The sequence below is a fragment of the Callorhinus ursinus genome, unplaced genomic scaffold (assembly GCF_003265705.2).
Source record: "Callorhinus ursinus isolate GAN/ISIS: 27379988/994484 unplaced genomic scaffold, GSC_fseal_2.0 scaffold55, whole genome shotgun sequence".
NCBI lineage: Eukaryota > Metazoa > Chordata > Mammalia > Carnivora > Otariidae > Callorhinus > Callorhinus ursinus.
Genome location: NW_027397117.1, coordinates 2,105,020 through 2,132,119, shown reverse-complemented (window position 1 = coordinate 2,132,119; position 27,100 = coordinate 2,105,020). Strand labels below are relative to the sequence as shown.

At 43.5% G+C, this 27,100-nt stretch overlaps 1 protein-coding gene across 1 annotated transcript; it reads right to left on the bottom strand.

Moving 5' to 3' along the window:
- Positions 1-707: 707 nt before the first annotated feature.
- On the bottom strand, positions 708-26,615 carry YWHAG (tyrosine 3-monooxygenase/tryptophan 5-monooxygenase activation protein gamma). The gene is made up of 2 exons (XM_025864555.2): positions 26,308-26,615; positions 708-4,137 (listed from the first exon to the last, which is right to left on the bottom strand). Exons 1-2 carry the CDS (start codon positions 26,392-26,394, stop codon positions 3,481-3,483), a joined length of 744 nt encoding a protein of 247 aa, XP_025720340.1. The 5' UTR covers positions 26,395-26,615; the 3' UTR covers positions 708-3,480.
- Between the last annotated feature and the right edge of the window lie 485 nt (positions 26,616-27,100).

Genomic DNA, 27,100 nt, shown 5'->3' with positions numbered 1-27,100 from the left:
AAAAAGCCACCCTCTTTCAAATACCCCGCACCCCCCACCCCTTTGCTGGAGCACACCCAAGCTGATGGAGGAACGCCTTTGCCTTGGCATTCTTCCTTCCTATAGACAAATATCCCTCCCCACAGTGATCAAGGCAGAACACCCCCACACCCGGGACGTGATTCATGTGGGGGGTGCATTCTGACAGCTGCCACCAGCAACAGCAACGCTACTGAGGGCTCAGGCCACACCAGCTGAGGCTGCCAACCACCTCAGAGGGACTAGACGTAAGACCATTTATTTATGAACAGTTTTCAGCGCAAAGAACCACCTCAACTAAGACTTAATGAGATCTCCAACAATACTGGGTGCCTCACTGGGAGACCGAACCAGGCAGATGACCCAGTTTCCATTTAGACCTACACCCCAAAGCTTGGAAGTTTCAGAATTTGCCCAAGGACCAAAAGGAGCCATAATTCAAACTCAGATCTGTGCTTCTCACAAATCATACCCCCTGAAAGGCCTTTAGAGAGCTATCTGAACATGTTCATTCTGTAGGAGAAACAATGGAGGCCCAAAAGGTGCAATGATTTTTCAAGGTCAGAAAACACATGTCTGACTCCCAGCTATAAACACTTTCCAAGACAGTGTTGTCCCTTGCCCCCAATCCAACCAACCCTTGGAAAGCAAAGGGAAATTAAAGTCATTTAAATAAAACTAAGTAGCACTGACATCAGATCTGTAAGTTTATTTGCTCAATGTACGACAGCTACATAATGACTCACATTCATGATATTCCATCACTGAGGAAAACTGCTAAGAATGGTCCGTGTGTGAAATAATTCATTAGAGAAACACGGAGTTGGAAAAATAATCACTGATTAGACCTTAAAAATAGTTCACTGCATAACATGACAAAAAGCACAAAGGCTCATTCAGAGAACATAGTCATTGTTCTCCTACACTGTAATAGTTATAATTTCACCATGACAAACACCAGACATTAAGATTAAGCTAACACTGGTGTTTTCTTTTGCTTCCCCCCCAACCCAAAAAACAAAATATATAACTGCATGTCACTATAGCAACATCCAAAACAGATCAATTTGTTACGATCACTATTTGGTAGAGCAAACTGTACCCCCAAAAGGAAAAAATTAAATTAAAAAAAAAAAACTTTAAAAAATTTGAAGACTTAATTTTTTTTGTCATAGGAATACATAACACCTACAGTATAAGTTAATAAATTTCAAGCTACTGTATAGAAATACAACACTAGCATGCACAATATTGTATCAATAGAGTAATGGAGGAGTGATCATTTCATTGGAGAGACAGTATCAGAGGCAAGTGCATTTCTTTAAAAATAAAGAAAAGAAAAGAAACCATTCAAGCTGCTTAAATATCAAGTCTCCCGTTCCCTCTTCATTTTTAGCCCTCAGGTATAATTGCATCTTGCATTATTCTAAAAAGCAGCCAGAGCCAAAGCTGAAATTTAAAAGAAAAAATAGGTTTTGTAATTCCAGTAAATCATTTCCAAAGGCTACAAGGAAGGACACAACACTGCTCACTGGACATGAAGATAAGTTAAGGAAAGCTCCACCTACCCCCCCCCCCATCATTTCCCATCCATGGCACTGACTTTAGGCCCCAGTGACGGCACAAAAGCTATAAAGCCCTCTTCTAGTTCTGCTAGGGTTCAGTTAACTGGGACTTTTGCTCTAGCATATGGAGGGAACCTTCTAAGGAAAGTCACGCTGGGTAAACTGTGCCATGCTACAGGGCATCACCGTTCTGTTCTTCACTGTCACCTGGATCCTGTCAAACATCTTCATTTCCCAACTGTAAGTCCAATTTTGGTAAACAGCAAAAGCAACTGTCAGTGTTTCCTCAATTACTACTCACCTCTCCTTGACTAAATAAACCAAAGGAACAGACAAAACAAGTCTGGCGTCATTACCTAGATCTTGGGAGTTCATACCGTTTCTGATCTTGTAAAAAAGGCTGAACACACACTCAACAGGTCATGTTTTCAGACAGATTTTTCCAAAATGAGAATGAAGGACCTAAGGCTAACTGAGAACAGATTTGTGGAAACAGCAATGTAGTTTCCTTCGATTCCAGAGCGTGCGTCAACTGTACAAGAGAGAAAGGACTCTCCCGCTTCAATGCTTTCGTTAAAAAGAAAAAAAAATATTTAGAAAAAATCTTGGTCAAATGTAAGTGATTTATTATCTGATAATGACTTTAGTTCATCTTCCGACAACAACTGCTTGGGGAAGGAGTGTTTTCAGGGAGGAAAAACAGACATGCTTACGAGGCTCCCAAAATTGGACAGAATGCTTATGAATAGAAGAGCTCTTCCTTTGGATTTTTCTACCAGTAAGCTTCTAGCACCTGAATTTCCACACACTGCACCACAAACTTCCTCAAGATGACTGCCCAGCTTCTCCAGCTCAACAGCGTCTCCACCCTCCCAAGAGCCACCAGCAGAAGGTCCAGTGGGGAACACTCAAGTGAAGAGTGATGGCAGCGTGATCCCTGAGGAAGGAGCTGTGGCAGCTTAAAAATCAGGAGTTCTCTGAAAATATCAACACAATAAATGACATACAGACCTGAATTTTCTCTATTTTTGTGGTGTTTAACATTTCTATTAAAGTGATTAATCATTTTTGTGGTGGATTTGAGTTAAGAGGAAAAGGACAAAAATCCCACAGCCACCTGCCAAGCACCTATTAACCAAAACCTAAAGTAGCTTTGAATTCTCCTCAGGCAAGTCTCTTGGCCTAGGAGACAGCGAACAGCAAAACCAACCTGGATAAGGCTGACTAAGGATGTAAAGCCAGAATGACTAGCAAAGAAAAATACACAATCAATGGCTTGATGTTACATATGGCTGTAATGTAGAAATACTGTAAACTGCAATTTAGTGTTAATACTGTCAGCTAATCCGAGACTTCAGGAAACTGGCAAGGCCTAAACCATAAGGATAAACACACCTCATGTGCCAAGTCTGTCAGCTTGGGATTTAAACTAGTCCATGGCTGGTCGAGCACACCCTGGAAAAAAACGCACAGCTAAAAGATGAGATAGAAAGTACCCAAAACGTAAGACGAGAGCGTATGTACATACAAATCCTTACTGGAACCACAGAACTTACTGAATGAGGGCCATCCCGTTTCAGTTTTCTTTTCGTCTTAAAACCCTATTCTCTAGCAATAAGTTAGATTAAAGACAGACAGCTCCACCTGCATTCTCTACAGAACAGTCCATACGCCAGTGTGAGGCTGCTATTCCAATACCAGCACAGCTAGCCTGACTTTCCACTAGTGGTATTTTGGCAAAAATGTCAAAAGAGGCAATCAAAGACAGGACAGGTCGTGGGCTTCTCCCTGGGAAGGTCGTCCCTCCCTTTCCCTCCCCCACCCGACCCCCAGCTCATGGGAAGAAATAAAGCCTGCAGTAGGAGCATCAGCGGGCGCTGCCAGTCCACCTGGGGCCTTAATTGTTGCCTTCGCCGCCGTCGTCGTCTTGCTGATCGCTTGTCCAGAGCGTCAGGTTGTCGCGGAGGAGCTGCATGATGAGAGTGGAGTCCTTGTAGGAGTCCTCGTTCAGAGTGTCGAGCTCGGCAATGGCGTCATCGAAGGCGGTCTTGGCCAAGTGGCAGGCTTGCTCTGGGGCGTTCTGGATCTCGTAGTAGAAAACGGAGTAGTTAAGAGCCAGGCCTAATCTAATGGGGTGAGTAGGCTGCATGTGCTCCTTGCTGATCTCATGGGCTTCGCTATAGGCCTTCTCAGAGGACTCCACGACGGTCGCCCTCTTCTCTCCAGTGGCGACTTCAGCCAGGTAGCGGTAATAGTCCCCTTTCATCTTCAGGTAAAACACTTTGCTCTCGTACTGGGTCTCACTGCAATTCTTGATCAGGTAGTTATCCAGCAGGCTCAGCACATCCTGACATACCGCTTCCAGCTCCTTCTCGATTTTTTCACGGTAAGCACGGACCATCTCAATCTTCTTCTCATTGCCATCTGCAGATGTCTTCTGCTCAATGCTACTAATGACCCTCCAGGAAGAACGGCGTGCCCCAACAACATTCTTGTAGGCCACAGACAGGAGGTTTCTCTCTTCGTTGGACAGTGGCTCATTCAGTTCTGTCACCTATGAGGAGGAGAGAATGAAGAATAGTTATGGTCCAGATGATGTTGCCTGGGTCGACCACATCTTCATGCCACGACAACGCTAACAGATCCACCAGGTGACGAGAGCAATGGACAGAGTGGTGAGACTGTGCAGGTGCGTGGAAGGGGGACAGTTGGAACGAATGACAAAGAAGGAAAACACTGCAGCTGGATCAGTGGTGCCTGAACCCCTGCTTCTTCCCTAGAAAAGGACACATGCTTTTCACATAGCTGTTTCATTGAAGATCAAGTTGAGCTCTTAGATGACAAACCAAATTTGGATCTAAATTGCAAAAGGTCAATAGTTCTCTCCTCTAACGTTACATACATACCAATCCCGGGGATTTTAAGCACAGATGGCTGTTAGATGCCTCAGTTTTTTTGGCAAACTGACACTTTCCTTCTAACCTTGTCCTGTTCCATCCCTTTTCAGAAGTCAAATTCAAGTTGCCTTTTGAGACAGGAGGTGGCTTTTCTGCTCTTGGGTTAAGACTATATGAATTACAAACCTCAGGAAGGGAAGTCAAAACTGGGGGCACGGGACTGAGTCTGAACACTGAGATATGTTAGCAACTGTGAGAACACATTTGTTGCACGCCGAACACTATCAGTGATACAAAAGAATGCAGAGACGAGCAAGGTACTTCTAAGCTGAAGTGGCCAAAGCAATTAATGCTTCCTTCAATATGGGCATTTCTAAGTTTCAATCTTCATCATCCCAACAATTAATCACCCTGAGGAAACTAAAGCAACGTCACACCAATGATCTATATTTTTATGACTACCAAACAACTACTTATAACAAAAAAATTAAATCAAGTCAATAACACTACATTCACTTGTTACCTCATGCCTGTCATTATCAGAGCCATATACTACTGTCCACCACGTAACACAGAAACTTTTACAAGGAGGCTAGAGCTTATTTTTTATTCCTAATCAGTCAGCACATTTTTATTTGTCTGGCTATTGTATCTAAACTGGTGTATACTCAGTGGCTAAGCCACAACATCAAGAATCCCAGGTCATCAACTATTTCAGAAGGACTAGATACTTCTCTCACCTTGTCCTCTCCTACCTTTGCCTCCAGTCATAACATGTTAAGTGTAACAAAAACTTCATACTTCTGCCTTTTGTTCTTCTCCCCCTGCCCAGAATACTTATACAAGTGTCAAGAACCAAGTTAACAGTTAATATGCACATCTTCTATGAAATCTTCCCCATCTCCTCCTTCCACCCCGTTAAAACTGGCCACTCTCTTTAATCCTCACTGATCCCTGTGTGGATCAACCATAGCATCTATATAACATTTGTTATTACTTATAGATGTGAAGGGGGGCAGGGAGATATAATCCAAAGTGAAAGACCAAAACTATTTGGGGGGGGGTTGGGATACCAAGAGACTTTTTTCTGTGTGTGAAATCATTCACATTTAGTATGTATGGCACTTTCATAAACCGTGAGGCGGGGAGGGTTATGCTTAGCACAACTGGTTGTGTAAATTAAATAGTATCTCTCAGGAGATAATTAAATCAGAACACAAATCAAATCATACTTATTAGTTTACTGCAAGCAATTCATTCTTTGAAAGAATTAATCATGCTTTGCTCATTAATTCCCACAATATATAGCAAATGACAAATACTCAAATATTTTTTTTAAATATTTTATTTATTTGAGAGAGAATGCAAGCGCACACCAGTGGGGAGAGGGGCAGAGGGAGAAGCAGATGCCACGCTGAGCAGGGAGCCTGATGTGGGGCTTGATCCCAGCACCCTGGGATCACACCTTAGTCAAAGGCAGACGCTTAACCGACTGAGCCACCCAGGTGCCCTATACTCAAAATATTTCCTATACTGATTAGCAGCTTTTCTTATGTTACTGTTTTACTATGCATTTTTGATTCTCCCATTATACTAAAGAATAAGACCTCTACCAGACATGGCCTTCTTGTGAAACAGACGGTAGAGTTGGGAAGACAGGGTTTCTGCACTACTGGACTTCAGAGCAGAAGGAAACCAGGACAGAGGTGCTTTCTGTTCTATGACCCTCGACCCCCATTCCCCTGTGGAAACACCACTTCTCTGGCATGAGGCAGCTCATATCATCTTACATCCAATTCTTTTTTTTCTCCCCACATCCATTTCTTTACATATTCTAGGCTTTGGAGACCCTCTGCTCAACCCACAGACCACAGTCACTCCTGCTGATTTCTGATGTGTATTCACCTAACCCAGAAGATGGGTTTTCCCAGTCCCACCATTTACTAAGTGACCTTGAGGCAAAAATTTCATCTCTCTGGGCCTTGATTTTCTTTTCTGTTAAACTCAGATTTCTGCCTCTTTCATAAAGTTATTATAAGAGTGTATCAGATAAACGATAAAGTGCTCTTGACCCAGTAAAGTGACAGAGATGTGAGCAATTACTTTTGAGAATACCTTGAATGATTTTCCATTTTAATTCTCAGCATAAGAAGCCTCTAAATTTCTTACATAACCATCTGCTAGCTTATATCCCTGTATCAAGTATCGTATCTCCATTTCATCCTGTTCTCTCTTCTAAATTGAAATTTCCTTAGCTACCTTACATCACTTCCTTTCCATAAACTTTAGTTTCATATAGCCTGAAAAAACTCCCCAGACTGGCTTTCAAACAAGCTGAGGCCTTTGTAAGCCTCAGGCACGCATACCATAGGACTGCAGCCTATATTCACTAAATACCAAAGGCTGGCTGCCTCTAGGGCAACCTGATCACTGTCTCCAATGCAAAGAGAAGCCAGAGTGCCTAAGGCCATTGAGATCGATTTCTGGCCTTTCCCCTAAATCATGCTGTCCTTCTTTCCAGAGCCAGCAACTATTTAAAGCTCAAATGACCTCACCAGTTCCCTATACTGCTGGGTCTCCTCCTGCTGCAAGTGAAGTATAGCTGCAGAGCCCAGAGGCAGCATTGTGTGCTTATGTAAAGTCTACATAGTTGCCTCAGACAAACAGGAACATGGAGATTATGAAGTGTCAATATCACCTTTAGGTACAGTAAACTCAACCACATTTGGAACATACCCAGATGTTCTCCGCCACTGAAAAACTAAGTTAGAGGGAAGAACCTTTAACTCTTAAAAAGTCTGCTCAAATCGGAGGGGGAGACGAACCATGAGAGAAGATGGACTCTGAAAAACAAACTGAGGGTTCTAGAGGCAAGGGGGGTAGGGGGATGGGTTAGCCTGGTGATGGGTATTAAGGAGGGCACGTTCTGGGCGCCTGGGTGGCTCAGTTGGTTAAGCGACCGCTTTCGGCCCAGGTCATGATCCTGAAGTCCCGGGATCGAGTCCCGCATCAGGCTCCCTGCTCGGCGGGGAGTCTGATTCTCCCTCTGACCCTCTTGTGCTCTCTATCTCTCATTCTCTCTCTCTCAAATAAATAAATAAAATCTTAAAAAAAAAATAAAGAGGGCACTTTCTGCGTGGGGTACTGGGTATTATGCACAAACAATGAACCAGGGAACACTATATTAAAAACTAATGATGTGGGGTGCCTGGGTGGCTCAGTTGGTTAAGCGACTGCCTTCGGCTCAGGTCATGATCCTGGAGTCCCGGGATCGAGTCCCACATTGGGCTCCCTGCTCAGCAGGGAGTCCGCTTCTCCCTCTGACCCTCTTCCCTCTCGTGCTCTCTATCTCTCATTCTCTCTCTCAAATAAATAAATAAAATATTTAAAAAAAAAAACAACTAATGATGTAATGTATGGTGATTAACATAATAAAAATTTTTTTAAAAAGTCTGCTCAAAGGAAAGTTTCTCTAAAAAACTTGAATCAGAATTTCAAAAATCTTTAAGATCAAAAGAACTTGTGAGAGAATCAATCTGTGATTTTTACATTAAAATAGAGATCCCAAAGGTACTAGTTTTGAAAGTCAAAAGACGGGGCATCTGGCAGGCTCAGGTCATGAACTCCCCAGGTCCTGGGATGGAACCCCACACATCAGGCTCCCAGCTCAGTGGGGAATCTGCTTCCCCCTCTCCCTCTGCTTATGCTCTCTCAAATGAATAAATAAAATCTTTAAAATACATATAAAGTCAAAAGATAACTTTTTTAAGATTTTATTTATTTGACAGAGACGCAGCAAGAGAGGGAACACAAGCAGGGGAGAGTGGGAGAGGGAAAAACAGGCTTCCCGCTCAGCAGGGAGCCCTATGCAGGGCTCGATCTGGGATCATGACCGGAGCCTAAGGCAGAAGCCTAGCGACTGAGCCACCCAGGTGCCCCCAAAAGATAACTTTTAAAAGGAAAAAAATAGGCTAATAGTGTCCAAGTTTTTTTTTTTTTTTTTTTTTAAGATTTTATTTGACAGAGAGAGACATAGCGAGAGCAGGAACACAAGCGGGGGGGCGGTGGGAGAGGGAGAAGCAGGCTCCCCGCTGAGCAAGGAGCCCGATGTGGGACTCGATCCCAGGACCCTGGAATCATGACCCGAGCCGAAGGCAGACGCTTAACGACTGAGCCACCCAGGCGCCCTAGAAAAGGTTTAACCAAGATAGAATGAGAGAATTCAATCTGGGAAGATGAGAGATATGTATCTTCTGGGAAGGGAGGTAATTATTTTTCCAAACAGTCACTGAATTGTTACTAAGAATGCAACACTTGTAAATACGGTCCCCAAAATACACTGTCCTGGCTGTTGTAAGATGTAGGAAGTCTGCATCCTCTGGCATGTCACATGTTCTGCCTAAAAACAAAATTAAGGTTTCTCTCTTCTCAATGACTAGGATACTAGCCCAAGTTCAAATTTCTTTTAGTGAGCTAAAGATAAACAGATGAGTAAAAAGACCCCCAAAGTCTGTTATTCTCAGATAGTTAAAGGACAGTTTAAGAACTGGAACTCCCCAAATCCCAGATGCTAAGGAATCAGATATTAATTAGCGTCAACTGTTTTCCCCTAAGAGTTGATGCAGACTTTTCAATGGAAGATTAGCAACCCTTGAGAATCTTGGAAAGTTATTTAGATGACTTTCTGACCCCAACACTTAGAGCACCCAGTCTTTTACAATATCCTCAACTTATCAAGAACCTTAAATTGTAATGAATGCAACTTCATATATTTGATAGCTTCTTAAATAAGAAAAAAAACCTCCATCAGGCTTATTTTATTTAAAATCTATTTCTATCTTGCAAAAGCTTGTGTAGAAGTTACAAAATAAGGGGCGCCTGGGTGGCTCAGTTGGTTAAGCCTCTGCCTTTGGTTCAGGTCATGGTCCTGGGGTCCAGCTCCGCTTTGGGCTTCCTGTTCAAAGGGGAGCCTGCTTCTCCCTCTCCTTCTGCACCTCCCCCCCCACTTGTGCTCTCTGCTCTACTAAATAAGATCTTAAGAAAAAAAAATAAGAGTTACAGTAGTGAATGTAAGACACACTGATTTAAGAAAGCTGAAAGTCTCCACAAAGAACTGGGTTCACATTCAAAAAACAAGACAGAAGGGATGAATAGGTGATTTTGAAAGGATTTTTAGGGTGGTGAAACTATTCCGTATGATACTCTAATGGTGGATGCTTATCATTCATTACACACCTGCCAAAATCCATAGAATGTACACCCCAAGTGAACCCTAATGTAAACCATGGGCTTTGGCTGATAACAATGTGTCACTGTAGGTCTCAGGACACTGATTTTTTTTTTTTTTTTAAGATTTTATTTATTTGGGGCGCCTGGGTGGCTCAGTTGGTTAAGCGACTGCCTTCGGCTCAGGTCATGATCCTGGAGTCCCGGGATCGAGTCCCGCATCAGGCTCCCTGCTCGGTGGGGAGTCTGCTTCTCCCTCTGACCCTCCCTCCTCTCATGTGCTCTCTCTCTCTCTCTCATTCTCTCTCTCAAATAAATAAATAAAATCTTTAAAAAAAATTTTTATTTATTTGACAGAGATACAGAGAGAGAGGGAACACAAGCAGGGGGAGTGGGAGAGGGAGAAGCAAGCTTCCCGCCCAGCAGGGAGCCTGATGCAGGGCTTGAGCCACTCAGGCGCCCCCAGGACACTGATTATAACAAACCACTGAGATGTTGATAGTAGGGGAATGCTGTGCGTCGGGGAGGGGGGCTGTGGGCAGGGATGGTACACGGGAGCTCTGTGCTTTCCACTCAATCTCACTAGGAACCTAAAACTGCTCTAAAAAAAAATAGTCTTGTAAAGAAAAGATGAAAAAAGGGGGGGACTAGCAGACACTAGGGATAACATTTGGCCCCATCTTGAATTTTTTTTTAAATCTTTATTTATTTATTTTTAAAGATTTTATTTATTTATTTGTGAGAGAGAGAATGAGAGACAGAGAGCATGAGAGGGAAGAGGGTCAGAGGGAGAAGCAGACCCCCTGCTGAGCAGGGAGCCCGATGTGGGACTCGATCCCAGGACTCCAGGATCATGACCTGAGCCAAAGGCAGTCGCTCAACCGACTGAGCCACCCAGGCGCCCCCCATCTTGAATTTTTTTGTGCCCCCTAATCACCTGGAAGTGCCAAGAGAACATGAAAAAGATAAACACAGTGATTGCTATATATGAACACCCTATACCAAAAACAGAAAAAATAAGATGACAAGGTGCAGGATGGGCATCAGTATCCACATAATGGGCACATTATCTATATACTGTACAGGCAGAGGAATAAACCACCAATCAGCCTGGCAATACCAAAGTCTTGTGACTTGTGTGAAGGTGATGGTGTCAACAGCACTCTCATCCACGGTGGGAAAACTATAAACCGGTACAACCTTTATGGAGGACAATCTGGAAGGGACTAACAAAATTACAAATATTCAACAACCTTTTGACTCTGCAATGCCCACCCCTACCCCCGTTTTTTAAAGTAAGCTCTAAACCCAACGTGGGGCTTCAACTCACAGCCCTAAGATCAAGAGTCATACACTGCTGGGACTGAGCCAGCCAGGCACCCCTCTGCAATTCCCTTTCCAGAAACTGATTCACTGCATTTTTGCTAACAGCTAAAGCCTGGAACCACCTAAGTGGTCTTCAGCAAGAAACTTGTTAGGGGCGCCTGGGTGGTTAAGTGTCTGCCTTTGACTCAGGTCATGATCCCAGGGTCCTGGGAACGAGCCCCACATTGGGCTCCTCGCTCAGCCGGAAGCCTGCTTCTCCCTCTTCCCCTGCTTGTGGACTCTATCAAATAAATAAAATGTTTAAAAAAATTATTTTTAAAAAAAGAAACTAATTAAGATTATGCCACATCCATACTGTGGAATTCTTAGATAGCCATTCAAAAAGTATGTCTTCTCAGTGTATTTCTAGAAAGGTGTGAAAACAGAGTGGCTGGGAAGCAGTCAAGATTGAGAAGACTGAATTTTGACCTGTTACAGTACCAATTCAAACAAACCCACTCCATAATTCACCCTGATAACTGTACCTACAATTAAAGTTTAAAACCAATTTTGAGAACCAAGTTAAAAAAAAAAAAGCCCAAAGGCAGTAATGTATTTGGTGGAGAGCCTGCTTCTCCCTCTCCTTCCCACTTGTTCTTTCTCTCAAATAAATAAACCTTAAAAAAAAAAAAAAGGTAGCACCATGTTCCTGAAAATGGCGAGTTACCACATGACTCAGCAATTCCACCAGTAGGTGAGTACATACAAGAGAAATGAAAACACAATGTCCACACAAAAACTTGTACACAAAGGTTCTTAGCAGCATTCCTCAAAACAGCCAAAAGCGAAAACAATCTAAATGTCAACTGGTAAGCAGACTAAATTAAATGCAGTATTATCCAAACAATGGAGTATTACGCAAGCATAAAAAGGAATGGAATGGGGACACAGGCTACAACATGGATGGCAGTGAAGACGCTATGCCAAATGAAAAATGCCTCTCAGAAGAGACCACATACTATAGGACTCCAGTGACAGGAAATGTCCCAAATATCTACAGAAACACAAAACAGACTGGTAGTTGCTTAGGGTTGGGGAGTTTTGAGGGTAGGGGAGTAGGCAGTGACTCCAAATGAGTACAGGGTTCCTTTTTGGGGAATAATGATATTTAATCTAGGATTCTGATCCTGGCACCAGCTAACACAACCTGAAATGCTAAAAACCACTAAACTATACACTTTTAATGGGTGAACCGTATAGTATGTGGATTGTATCTCAATAAGGCTGTAAAAATAAAACTGCTGCACTACACCATAGTCTACACAGCACTTTCACACACACCAGCAATTAAACATTAACTCATGTGTGTTCAAGGAGTTCCGAATTCCAAATACTTCACACTTCCTAATACGTGGGCCTATACAAAGTCACTTGTCACAGAGCACAAACCTCTAATTATTAATTCTCCTCTTGTGGTTTCCAATAAACTCCTATGTAGTCTGATGTATGTTACTATTTCTCATCCCCTCCCCCAATATGAGAACGAGAGTACTGTGTAGGTTTACTGCTCGGGTATGCTTAAGCAAATCTGAAAAGGGCTAAGAAATTTATGTTCCCTACCACAGGTATTTTTCATTGTAAAGCATTCGATCCTGCCACTACTGGGGCGGGGGTAACAACAAGGAGAGAAACATACTGAGATTATGTACGTAATTTCCCAAAGTACAGACAATCCACACTAATAGCAAACCACAGTTCCTTCCCCTCCTACAGATCCTGAGTGAAGGTCTTCCACCCTCTACTTACACACCTGTGAGAATTCAGCCTAAATCCACCTTCAGAAACTGACTTCATGGGCACCTGGGTGGCTCAGATGGTTAAGCGTCTGCCTCCAGCTCAGGTCATGATCGCAGGATCCTGGGATCGAGTCCCGCATCAGGCTCCCAGCGCAGCAGGAATTCTGCTTCTCCCTCTCCCTCTTCCCCTGCTTGTGTTCTCTCTCTCTCGCTCTCAAATAAATAAATCTTAAAAAAAAAAACTAACTTCATGGTACAACCAAGGTTATCTCCCTACAACTGCCATGTGCTAGCCTTAAGAATTTTATCTCCCAGGGCCACAATCAATTCCTCAAAACAGGTGAAGGCAGCCCTCCTCAACTCTTGGTCTTGTCTACTTACTGTTTCCATGATCTGTATACAACTCCCCTCACCCTCCTGACTCTCTTCCCGCAAGTAAGCTGCTCTGTCACTACCCTGTAGCCTGCTACGGAGAATACAAGACTTCAAAGTTCAGCCAGGCTACCTGCTGAATGCAAGCAAACAAATGAGCTAGTATTTATAATTGCTGCTTTTATCATAGATCTGTTTTGGTGGAGACAGGGGTACGCTCCCAGCAGAAAATTAAACAAGCTGGTGTGTATACAAGTGCTATATGAACTATGGTACACTGCTGCAGTTTCTTAAAATCAGCTCTACAGAGATTACCTATTGAGCAAAAGCCAGGGATGCTCCGAAACACCCTACAATGCACAGCTCAGCCCCTCTGTAAGAGTGAAGACTATGATCCAAATATCAATGGTACCAACGTAGAAAAACCCTGTGCCAAGTTATCAATGCTCAGGTCATGATACTCATTCTTCCTCATACTGCACACTTCCGTGCTCTCATGCTTTTCCAACCACCTAGACACACTTCCAGAACCCATAAAGAAAAATGTGTCATATATCCTTCAAGTCCTAATTCCAATACCACATACACTTCCTTCCTGAAGTCTTCTGAAAAATTCTCAGGCAGCTCTAATCACTGCTCACTCTGTGTATGAGTAACTTTTACCTCGCATCTTGTATACTGCTTACTTCTAATGCCTTGTACTGTTAAATGCATACCTTTTCTTTTCCCAGAACAACTGAAGTCCTTAGGGGCAGGTACCACATTGCACTCACCTATGAATCACCATGGTACCGAACAGTCACTTTTGAAATGTTTAGGTGACATGATGTATCTATCAAGCCCAGACTGTTTGCATAAGCAGCACTAATAGGGGGGCCTGGGTGGCTCAGTCGTTAGGCGTCTGAGCCTCTGCCTTCAGCTCAGGTCATGATCCCAGAGTCCTGGGTTCGAACCCCACACTGGGCTCCCTGCTCAACGGGAAGCCTGCTTCTCCCTCTCCCGCTCCCCCTGCTTGTGTTCCCTCTTTTGTTGTCTGTCAAATAAACAAATAAAATCTTAAAAAAAAAAAAAAGTAAGTAGCACTAACAATTCCTCCCAACCCTGTATAGATCTCCTTCCTTTGCAGTATGTTTTGTAGCTCCCCACCCCTATCATCTGCACTCTGTCATGTGACTTCCTTTGCAGAGGCCTGAAAAGTGCTTGTCAATCAGAAAGGGCTTGCTGCTGGGAAACATCCATGGCCACTGCAGTTTCAACTAGCCACACCGAGGCTGGCCTAAACCAAAACTACTTGGCCAATCAACAGAACTGTGAGAAATAAATCTTTTGGGTAATCTGATACAAACAAAAACTAACTTAACTTATATGCTCATTTTAATACCATTATCTTGCAGGGGCGCCTGGGTGGCTCAGACGGTTAAGCATCTGTCTTCGGCTCAGGTCATGATCCCAGGGTCCTGCAATCAAGCCCCACATCGATCAAGCCCCACATCGGGCTCCTGGCTCAGCAGGGAGCCTGCTTCTCCCTCTCCCTCTGCCTTTCCCCCTGCTCATGCTCTCTATCTCAAATGAATAAATAAAATCTTAAAAAAAAATACTATTATCTTGCAATGTTAAATTCTGCTTAAATTAACTTCTGAAAGTCAATCAGTCTCAATTCATACTGAGATCTCAGTTAATGCCCTATGTCACTTTCCCCCCAAAGTGCTACTGTTGGGTGCCATCCGCCACAAATGTAATCATGAAAAGCTGAATTTGGGGGCCAAAGTACAAGACTTTTAAGCAAAAATAAGGCCACTTCAGTAGCCTAGATTCCACCCATGGCTCCAGTCTGATCCCACTAGAATTTTTTCTTTTTTAAGATTTTCTTTATCTGACAGAGAGACAGCCAGAGAGGGAACACAAACAGGGGGAGTGGGAGAGGGAGAAGCAAGCTTCCTGCAGAGCAGGGAGCCCAATGCGGGGCTTGATCCCAGGACCATGGGATCATGACCTGAACCAAAGGCAGATGTTTAATGACTGAGCCACCCAGGCGCCCCACCCCTGCTGACTTTCTAACAATTAGGACATTTGTCAAAACTTTGCAGCTTGCTGTTTAACCCCACATACCAGGAAAACACCTGATCGAATGTCTTGAAAAAATTCAGATATACTAATTCTAGCACTCCCATGGCTAGTAGTCACATAACCCTATTCTAAAAAGCAATTAAATCAAAATTAGTTAAAAATTAAACAGCTTCTCAGGGTGCCTGGGTGGCTCAGTCAGTTAAGCATCTGCCTTCAGCTCAGGTCATGGTCCCAGGGTCCTGGGATCGAGCCCTGTGCCGGGCTCTCTGCTCAGCGAGGAGCCTGCTTCTCTCTCTCCTCCCTGCTTGTGCTAATAAATAAAATCTTAAAAAAAAAAAAAAATTAAACAGCTTCTTATACAAACCCATACTTACTTCCCTTCATAATAATTTCCTTTTAGGCCTTTTCTTGGGCTTCTACAACTTCCCCTGGAATCAACGTCCTGTTCGCCTATGTCCATACCTGTGTCCAGATCTCTGGTTCCACTTCGATTATCCAAGGCTATTCCTCCAAATTAATTATAAACAATAGTTCAACTATCTCACCAAGTGTGACAACTTAACCCACAAACCACACCCCTAACGAACCTCCTTGTTCAAAATCACTCACCTTTAAAATCAAACTCTTACAACCTCCATCCAGTAATACCTGTCCTCACGCCTACCTACTAGCTCATGCTCCTAAACCCCATCCTTTCTCTCTTTTCTTTTAGGCTTTATTCCTTTCTTCTAAGGTCCATCAATTCAATTATTTTTGTATGAATATAAACTTTCCTATTGAGGTGAGAGGAGACAGGGAGAGAGACATCAACCTAAGACAAGTCCCTGCACATTAAGGTTTTTCTAACTTCAGCAGAGCCCTACTGCCTCGCCATCCTTACTTCCTCTGGCCTCTTCACAGGAGAGAGTGACCACGAGGGAAGCCGCACCTTTTCTTAGCAGACAACTGGCGCTATCACTGCCTCCTCCCTGTGTGCCAACCCAGTGTTTCCTCCCCCTCACTATAAGCCCAGCAGTCATTCTCTCCCCTCGATCTTCCCTCCTCCTCACCTGCTTTTTCCCATTAACACATCACCCAAGTTCAGGACGAAAATAAGTGATGCCTTTTATCTCATTTATCTCATTTCTTATTTCCTGCAAAATCAAGTTCCTGAAAATAAGTCTCCACTTCTCAGCACTTCCTCACCTTTCATTCACCCCTCACCCCACCACCCCTGCACCCAACTCAAAAAAGCCATCAACTGTCCTTCCTATTTCCAGTCCCCAACCAACGTTCCTTACATCTTCAACTTAAATCTCTGTTCCTAAATGAATCCAACACTGCCAACCACTCCCCCTTTCCTGACTCGCTCTTCCCTTCATTAGCATTCTCTCCTGGTTTCGGGCCTTCGTCACTACCAACTAATAGGCTCAGCTTCCTTCTTCTGACTCCCAACTCTCCGCTTTCCCTAGGTGACTTTACTATGCCTGGTTTTAATCATCATGGACAGACAAGTGACCCCGACTAGAATGTCCATTCCATGAACCCCATAAGGTGGGCCATGTATTCCCCAGCTCTGGGACCAGAGCCTGGTCATTAAGTGGTCCTACAAAAATATCCGTTTATTCGATGAACAAATAATATTAACAGTGCTTGCCCTGTGCACAGTGCTGTTCTAAGTGCCTTGCACGTGTTAACATGTAGCTGCCTCCACTTACATGGCTCCCCAAACTCAGCTCGACTACAATGGAATTCACCTCGTCCATTATTTTTCCTCTCTCCTCTTTGTTTCCAGCCATCAAACTCCCCCTCAGACCTGCCCTCACTGTCCTTGTCCAGGTTCTCATCCCTTCAGACTTGACCCCCATAACAATCTAATCAGTCTCTCTCCCTCTGCCTCACTGTCCTTTTCAATTTCCAAATCTTTTCAGATCAAAAATCGAATTATGGTCCTCTTCTGCCTACAGTCCTTCCAGGACTCCCCATAGTTTAAGGAAGAACTCAGACTTCATGAGGCCTTTTGTGAACTGGCCCCTACTCACTTCTGTGGGCTCTTGCTGAGTACCGCAAATGCACACACTACCGCAGCACGTTCTGCTCCTAGACACTCTGGAACTACACAGGCTATTCCTCCTTCCTCTATGCTCTCCCCCTCCCTTCTAGCCCAACACCCTACTCCAGCATCACTTCTGTACCAAATAGCCCCTGAAGTCCAGTGTGACTTCGATGTCCTGTTACTCTATTACTGCAATTATAGCTGTTTGAAATTTACCACACTATTTTCCTTTCCTCAATAAATGGATCCCCTTCCAAAAATCTCAAGTTTTCCCGCAGGACCCTCAAATGGCAATAAACAGTAAAATGGCAACATATCCACCTAAATTACTGCTAACTCATTAAATTGGTCAGCTCCATACCTGTGAGCATGCATTCAAAGCCAGGGTGTCTGGGGCCAGACAGCCAGGATATATGCTTACTACCTACCCACCAGCATATTCATCCATCTGAACACCCAGCAGTATACTGACCTTAAGGCAAAAATGATTTTTTAAAAAATGTTTGGCAGGGGCGCCTGGGTGGCTCAGTCGTTAAGCGTCTGCTTTCGGCTCAGGTCATGATCCCAGGGTCCTGGGATCGAGCCCCGCATCCGGCTCCCTGCTCCGCGGGAAGCCTGCTTCTCCCTCTCCCACTCCCCCTGGTTGTGTTCCCTCTCTCCCTGTGTCTCTGTCAAATAAATAAATAAAATCTTAAAAAAAATAAAATCAAGGGCGCCTGGGTGGCTCAGTTGGTTAATCGACTGCCTTCGGCTCAGGTCATGATCCTGGAGTCCCGGGATCGAGTCCCGCATCGGGCTCCCTGCTCAGCAGGGAGTCTGCTTCTCCCTCTGACCCTCCCCCCCTCTCATGTGCTCGCTCTCTCTCTCTCACTGTCTCTCAAATAAATAAAATCTTTAAAAAAAATAAAAATAAAAATAAAATAAAAATAAAAATAAAAATAAAATCAAATAAAAAATGTTCGGCAAGCAACAAAGCCAAACAAAAGCAAAGTTGTTTCCTCACATCGTCCTCAACAAACCAATTGGGTTTTAGCTCCTTTCAGATTAGGGATAAAAGCCAGAAATAACAGAAGAATCTACCTTTCCAAAAATAAAACAAAAACTAAGGCAGTAAGAGAGGAATCACAGTTCTGTAACGATTGAACTCTTAACACCATCCATCCTCTGCCCCTTCATGACCCACCCAGGCTTTCATCCCCCCGCCCCCATGAGAAAAGGCTGATGGTAGGCAGCACTTGCATTTCAACAGAAGAGAAACACCTCTGAAAATCAAGGAAAAAATGAAAATCATCTGTCATCTGGATTAAATGATTTAAGCAAGAAACTACATTAGAGGTTGCCAAATTTGAATGTAGAGAGATCTTGCTGGTAAGTTGAGCATTTATGGCAAATGAGGGGTAATTTTTGGTAAGAAGCCATCTTCCAAGATGGTAAATCCCAAGGGGGCCAACCAGTAGAAAGTACATAGATAAAAGACTGACTGCTATGCTGACAAATGGTGAAGCTGGTTGTATGGACACATATTCTACTATTCATCTCTACAAGTGTTTGAAAATTTCACTATTAGTGTTTTCTTTTTTTTTTAAGTTTATTTAAGTAATCTCTACACCCAAAGTGAGGCTTAAACTCACCACCCAGAGATCAAGAGTCTCATGCTCTTCTGATTGAGCCATCCAGATGCCCCCGTTTTTTTAAAGGTAATCATTCCAACCACAAGAAAGCAACAAAAGGGAGATTTGCTGCTAGCAGTCAAGCTCCCTGTGACTTTTTCTTCATGTAGTAAAAGTGCCATAGGGTATCCTTGAATTTTGAACCATGTGTATGTAATGCCTATTCAATTACATTTTTCACTACTTTTAAGAAAACTCAGCACCTACTAATGATTTTAAGAACCTTAAAAATTATGCTTAGTCTTTCAGCAATTCCATTTTTGGGTCTCTGTTCTAATATATAAACTATGTTGAAAGCTTTAGCCACAAAGGTATTCACGGCACTATTACACAAAATTGGAAAGAGTATAAATGTTAAATAAAAGACCCTTGAAATAATGTCAAGAGAGAAGGCAAGGTACAAAATCAAGCCTAATAAACCCTACAGAAAAAGACATGGTGGAAATATCCCTGCATGGGGAATTACTATGGTGATACCTGTTAATTTTCCCCCAAATTTCCTAACATCCTAAAGGCCAGACATTTTTGTCATCAGTAATCAGTCCCATTGATGACAGCCTTCCAAAAACCGACCCCCTTCGAAAATAACAGCATCCTGGAGCCTGGGTGGCTCCATCCGGTTAAGAGTCTGCCTTCGGCTCAGGTCATGATCCCAGGGTCCTGGGACAGAGTCCCCCCACATGGAGCTCCCTGTTCAGCAGGGAGTCTGCTCTCCCTCTACCCCTTCTGCTCATGATCTCTCTCTCTCATGCTCTTTCCTCAAATAAAGTCTTAAAAAAAAAATAACAGCATCCCAAAATTCAAAATATTCCTGAATATTCCTTCTCAAAACAAAACAAAAAATTAGGGGCGCCTGGTTGACTCTTGATCATCCTAAGTTAGAGCCCCACAATGGGTGTATAGGTAACTTAAAAATAAAATCTTAAAAAAAATTTTAAAGAATGTTCCTTCTCTACTACCCAGTTGTTCCAACGAGCTTTTCCGTGCCTTGGGATGTTCCTTCCTGCTGTTCTTAGCCTATCTTATTCTCTCCTTGCCCGTCTGGACTGGGTCATTTTTAACTTAATAGAAAAAAATCTAGTGCCTGAAGTCCACTTCTACTGCACAGATGTAGTTTAAAAAGACTAGATATAGGTCATATGTCAAAAGTGGAGTATCATTTGAAAATCGCATCTATCCACCAGTCCACCCATGTCAGGCAGGCCCTCCTGTAAGACTGTGCTGGCAAGAGGATAGGACCATCTGCATGGCTACTAGATCCACGCCGGGGCCACCAGGGCAGAGGCCAACTCGTCCACCTTTTCATGTTAGACTGCTACAAAAAGAACACTGTATTGATCTGAATGGTACTGAATTGAAACAATTCAGTTAAAAAAAAAAAAAAGTTTAAGCTTATTTCCACATCCTTGAAGTACTGGCACCAGAGACCAGTTAGATCCAGGTTATTTAAATATGGTAGGCTCAAATGTCATATTAATAATTAATAATTCCTTTCAGAAAGCTCAAGAAATTGAAATGACCTATCTCCTCAAAACAAACCTGCATCTTTAAAAGCCTTCCTCTTGGGGCGCCTGACTGGCTCAGATGGTTAAGCGTCTGCCTTCGGCTCGGGTCATGATCCCAGGGTCCTGGGATCGAGTCCCGCATCGGGCTCCCTGCTCCTTGGGAGCCTGCTTCTCCCTCTGCTTCTCTCTCTCTCTCTGTCTCTCATGAATGAATGAATAAAAAAATCTTTAAAAAAAATAAATAAATAAAAGCCTTCCTCTTGTTACCTCTTAGCCTTTTCTCTGCAGCCGCTCTGCACACTCGGCTGTGGGGGAGGAGGGCTAAGGGATTCCTCTCAAGCTCCTGTCATTACTTGTGCAGCTGCCCATTGCTGTCACTGTCCTATTCCCAGTTCTGACACCCCTGTTCTAGGAACAGAATTAAGAGGAGAAAGCTGACCCTACACCTGAATCCTACTCAGTTTGGCTTTTGATCTCTCCAAAAATAAGATCTTGCTCCAAGACCGAGTTTACTTGGAGATGTACTTTCTAAATCTCATGGAAAAAAATCTACATATGTGAGAAAACACTCATTCCCATTTACCTACTCACAACCCAGCTAACACTAAGCAGCACATCAACAGTCTTCAACTTAAAGAAAAATCTCCCTCTGTGGACACACCCTTACAGGTGAAAAGCTGATGACAATTTGCCTTAGATTTCACTAGTTCTTTAGAAAGGAAGAAAAAAAAAGACCGATGCAAAGTCCTTAAGATTTAATTTTTATTGTTGCTGCAAAATCATGGGACCAAACCAATTCTTTAACCATTTATCTTAAAATTAAAGCTCTCTTTTGGGAACTTCTACTGATCACTTTTCATGGAACTGTTTTTTTATCCAAATTAATAAACAAGTAAAATCAAAATTCAAGGACCTCTACGAGTGCCAATTTAAAGTAAGATGATATAAGGGCGCCAGAGTCCCACATCGGGCTCCTTGCTCGGCAGGGAGTCTGCTTCTTCCTCTGACCCTACCCCCTCTTGTGCTCTCTCTCAAATAAATAAAATAAAAATCTTTAAAAAAAATAAATAAAAATAAAGTAAGATGATAGGGTGGTAGTAAACCAAAATCATATTGGATACCTAAAATAGAATTTGGGGAAGACAACAGGAAAATGATCATGAAAGGAAAGACTACAAGGCAGCTGGCTGGCTCAGTTGATAGGGCATACGACTCTTGATCCTGGGGTCATGAGTTCAAGCCCCACATTGGGCACAGAGTTTACTTAAGCAAAAAAGACAAAAGACAGTGATTTACGTGTGATTTCTCCCCCTTGACTATTAAACCTGTAATATGGTCTGTGCTTTTCTTCGACATCCCATGGAATCTGATAGCAATACAGAAATAATCAGATGCCCAGCCAGATAAAAGGGTGAAGGCTGGTGATAATGGGAGTGAGACGCTCTTGGCAACCTCAGAAGCCCCCTAATGATGAATTTAACATCATACATAGGGGATTCCCATCAGTTTAGCATCCTGTGCTTGAAAAGCTCACCCTTCTCAATGTGCTGTACAATGTTCATTAGAGGACCATTGCCCCACAGCAGGGAAAGCATTTATAACCAAGTCAGAATTGGGGTGGAAAATGAGTCATAGTAAGAACCCAGCAACATTTCCATAATCTCCAAATAGTTAATAGTTTGTTCCAATTTCAGATAAATTGTTCTTATTAATTTGGGGGAACATCATCTGGTTTTAAAGCTCTGTAACTTCTTAAATATAAGCCTAGCTAAAAGAAGTTTCTTTTTCCAATTTATGCTGAAAAGGTTCAGATGTCAGAAAACAAAGACAAAAGGGTGCCGATTACCATTGGCTGTGAGCTGCTGTGGTTACTTCATTATTGACACATTCCTGAATCAGTAATGTTTTGAAATCCAGCCAGCTACAGCCAAACCATCATCCCTTTTTAGAAATACCATTTTCTCATTTTTTCAACTAGAGATGACAGTTACACAACACTGTGAACGTGCTGAATGTTACTGAATTGTACATTTGAAAATGGTTAGTTTAATTATTACATGACTTTTACCTCAATAAAAACAATCATTTTCTTTACTTTTTAATAATTTAGAGTTTCGCTTAATGAATAAATGTTTCCCGAAGGTACTAGGGGATGAAATTCTCCCCATGGTCTGCTATCAACCCAAAGCTCTGTAACAAGAATATACATTTAGCAACACCTTTTATGTTGATGTAATTCAAAAAATATAGAGAGAAAGGTTTTTTAAATAATTACAAAAAGCACTTAATATGTCATTTCAGTTATTACAAAGAATACTACATAAAAAGCCAACTGTTATCTGTATTCTTTCCACCCCAAAGAAGAGAACAATTGAAACCACATGACTCAGAATAATGGCTGGCAAAACTCCACCTCTGAAGTCCGCAGAGGTGTCATTACTCCATTAGTGATAATGGTTATTGATCTAGCGTCCTGAAAGAACTAGCAGGAAAAAGAGAATATTTAAGATAGTAAGAATTTTAAACTATATTGATTCTAAGAGTACTTTTTTTTATAATTAAGATAGCCTTTTGCAGCCAGTGCCCCCTAACCCAGTCACCTCAACAAGATGAGTAGCCCAGAACCTTTTCTCCCTCCTGAGGCAAGTACCAGTAGCCTACTTAGCATATTAACTTCTGAAGAAGCTATTAGCATCCCAAGGACAAGACAGAATTGTCTAATAAAAAACATCTAGGTGTTCACTCCCCCTTAAATGGAAGACTACAGGTTTCTCTTAAAAAAACTAAACTTCTGGGGTGCGTGACTGGCTCAGCTGGAAGAGCATGTGACTCTTGATCTCCGGGTCGTTAGTTTAAGCCCCGCACTGGGTGTAGAGATTACTAAAAAAATAACTTTAGGGGCCCCTGGGTGGCTCAGTCATTGGGCGTCTGCCTTCGGCTCAGGTCATGGTTCGAGGGTCCTGGGATTGAGCCCCACACCGAGCTCCCTGCTCAGAGGGTAATCTGCTTCTCCTCTCCCATTCCCCCTGCTGTGTTCCCTCCCTCGCTGTGTCTCTGTCAAATAAATAAAATCTTAAAAAAGAAATGCTAAAAAAAATTACCTTAAAAAAACAAACTTCCCCCTTCCTTCTTCAAAACACTGCATGCTATTCCCATCCTGGTCACCCACACACAACTACCACTCTGCACATGTCCCAACAGTATTACTAGGATAATTTCATTTAATGCAAATAAATTTAATCCCATCATCAGGATGATTTCAGCCTTAGAAGGGCACTCACTTGAGTGACAGGACTGAGTATTTTCTTTGTATCTTTCTGTACTTTCCAAATTCTCCATGATGAGATAACTTTTATAAACACAGGAAGAAACAAAGTTTTATAAATAGTTACTATTTTTGAGCACCTACTACATTCCTTATTTAATCCTCCCAAGTTTTTCAAGTAGATATTGACCTATTTTACAGATGAGGAAAATGAGGGTCAGAGGTAAGCATACTTCCTCAGTCACAGTAAACAGGTTTGAAAAAAGGTCTGCTTTATTTTACAAACTGTTCTTTCCTCCATACTCTGACAAGAAGCAGAAGTATAAATATGGCAAAAGAGAACTTTTCCAAATCTCAATGTAAATGTTTTGTAATGAATTCTCACTCTCTAACATTACGGAATATGACCCAGAAAGTCTTAATTTTTAAGGCTTTTAATAAACCTGCCAACTTAATAATTTGCAATAAACCCAAGCATACAGCCCACCCCAGCACTATGATCAGAGGACATATTCTTGTTTAAAACTGTTATTTTTATTCCATTATTGTTCAATTTTAACGAAACAAATGTTTTAAAATACAAATTATCTTACACTCTTGTGAGTAAACTAGAAATTGGAAAATGAAGATGCACATCTAGAGGTCACTGATTTGCATGCCTAAAGGTAAATGAAATCCTTATTTTTTGGACCAACTCCTATCTGGTGAATAAGGTAAAGTGCTCAATTCCACCTGCTTATCTGCTAATTTCTGCATTACCTTGGACAAATGCCATTTGCATACTCCCTACCAGCCCTTAGGTGCATTGCAGCCTCTGTGTCATTGTGTGTGACATCACTGGGTTGCTATGGATATAGGTGCGAGGTCACTCACTTTCCTGTGAAACTAGAAATATGGAAAAATTAGAAGAGTCTAAATAGCATGAACTAAACATATTTCCAATACTGTTATCTATTAAACGCACAAGTTATCATTTGAGCTTTAAAATGTTTTAAGACAGCATCTGTGGCAATACATTAACACAGCAATACTCCCAATTTCAGAATCAGGGCTCTTCCTTAACGAGATAAAAATCGTTTTCGTTAATGTAGCTGGCTTAAATAAAAAAGCATCAGCATTGTTATCTTTTATGAAATAGCAAAGCTATTCAAGAATTAATCTGTGATACCTATATTGCTTCATTAAAAAGATTTAACATGCAAGAAGATACACTCCTGAATTCACTTCACACTGGAAATGCATTTTCAAAACCTTTGTTACATAAGGCAGGAAATTAAATATTAAGATAGTGGAAACCTAAATCATTCATTAGATAATTCTCCATGTTTCATTTAATAATGCCCAATACTTGCCCCCTCCTCTAATATCAAACTCCTTGATAGCCTATTAGATAAATGTAGTGTTACTGACAAAATGGTGCAATACAGGCAGGAATCTGCATCCCAGACAAAATGAGACAACTGGCGATCAGCATTCTCTTTTCATCAGTATGAGGATGCGCTAGCTTTTCTTAAAAAAAAAAAAAAGCCTCAGATATACCTAAAACAAATTATTTTTTAAAAAAAGACTTTTTCTCCTTTAAAATAACTCCTCCCAGCCTCCACCCTGTCTAGGCTCTCTGCAATATGACAAATGCAGAATCTTCTAGAATGACTTGATACTGCCTCCCACCACTGCTTTGTTTGCAGTATCAGATCAGAGAGAATATTTTTTCAACTTATAGGAATTTCAACAGATGTGTGCCTATATTTAAAAAAGAAACAGCATGTGTCACAAATTGAACCAGTCAGCTCAATGCACAGCCTTTATTTTAAAGACAATACCTACCCTTTACAATACAAAAAAAAATTAGAAAAAAATGGAGAAGACATGTTGTGAACGATCAATGAAAAAGCTAACGAGACATACGTTCCCCTTGCCTAAAAGCAAGAGGATCTGCTTTGGGGTACAGAGAAAGAAGAGCCTTTTGTTAAGAAAAACGTGAGAGCAGCAAGGAGGTTTCGGTTTTGCACCACTGAGCCCAGGGTTTCAGGAAAGCCTGTATTTTTCCTGGGTAGGTTCTAAAGGATCCATCAGGGGAGGCAGTGGGGAAGGTTTGGGGGGCGGGGTGGGGGGAGTATTAGAAAACCAGGAGACCTGATGAGTGAATGGGAAAGGCGCCGCCCAGACACCAGGGAGAGAAAGAGGAACCGCATCCATGCGGTCCCCCGCCCCCACGCCCAGGCTGGGAGGAGGGGAAGTGGGGCACAAAGGATGTTCACGGCCCCCGCTCAGGTCCCCAGCGGACCCGGAGACACGGGGCCAGAGACCCCGCTCCCGAGACCAGACCTGCAAGATCCCGCCCCAGCCCGAGCCCGGGGAGGGCCGAGGAGGCAGCGCCGCCAACCCTGAGGGACGCTCGAGGAGAGGCCGCGTCACAGCCCGAGTCCCTATCGCTGTCGGGGCCCTCCCCAGGTCCCCGAGTGGGTGGGGAGAGGCAGCCAACGCTGCAGTCGCGACTGGCGACAAGTCCCCGAGCTGTCCACGCGAAGACCCGCGTCTGCGAAGGGGCTGGGGCGAGGCGGGGGGAGGGGAGGAGAAACTCACGTTCTTCATGGCCGCGGCCATGTCGTCGTAGCGCTCCGCCTGCTCGGCCAGCCGGGCTTTCTGCACCAGTTGCTCGCGGTCCACCATCTTCGCGGGCTGGGTCGGGCCGGGTGAGGAGACCGGGGCGGCCTGAAGGGCTCGGAGGGCGGCTACGACGCGGCTGGAGCCCGTGTGCCGGAGGGACCGACCCACGAAGCGAGCAGCTGAGGCGACGACGGCGGCGCGGAGGCTGTAGCTCGAGCAGCGACCGCGGGACCAGGCGCGAGGCGGCTGCGGCTGTTGTGCGTGCCGCGGGCGGACAACCCCCTGCGGCCCCGCCCACGCCGCGTGACGCAACCGGACCCGCCCACCCGCCCGCGCACCCCGCCCTGGCCCCGCCCAGGCCCTTCCGCTTCTCGGGCTTCCCCTCCCTAACTCAGCTCGCGGCCGCTTTCTGGGCGTCCCCCTCTTCCGCGGTGCCCTCCGCCAGTGCTCCCCGTTTTTCACTTCGCCCCGATTCCTGCACCCCAGTTTCTCCAGACTATGCTCCAAACTACCCCCCCCACACCTCCGCCCTGTCAGGCCCCAGCGCGTGGGCCCCTGGGAGTTGTAGTTCACTCAGCGGTGGCGTGATACGTTGGAGATAGCAAGGACAAAGGGGTGGTCAGGACTACATCTCCCAGTGATCATAGCGCGTGAGAGGTAGAGAAGTGGGGGGGCTCTAATTCCGCGGCCGCTGGGGACCCCTGGCGGGGACTGAGGCTGCATCAGTCCGAGCGAGTGCTGATTCACCGCCCCGCCCCATAGTCTCCGG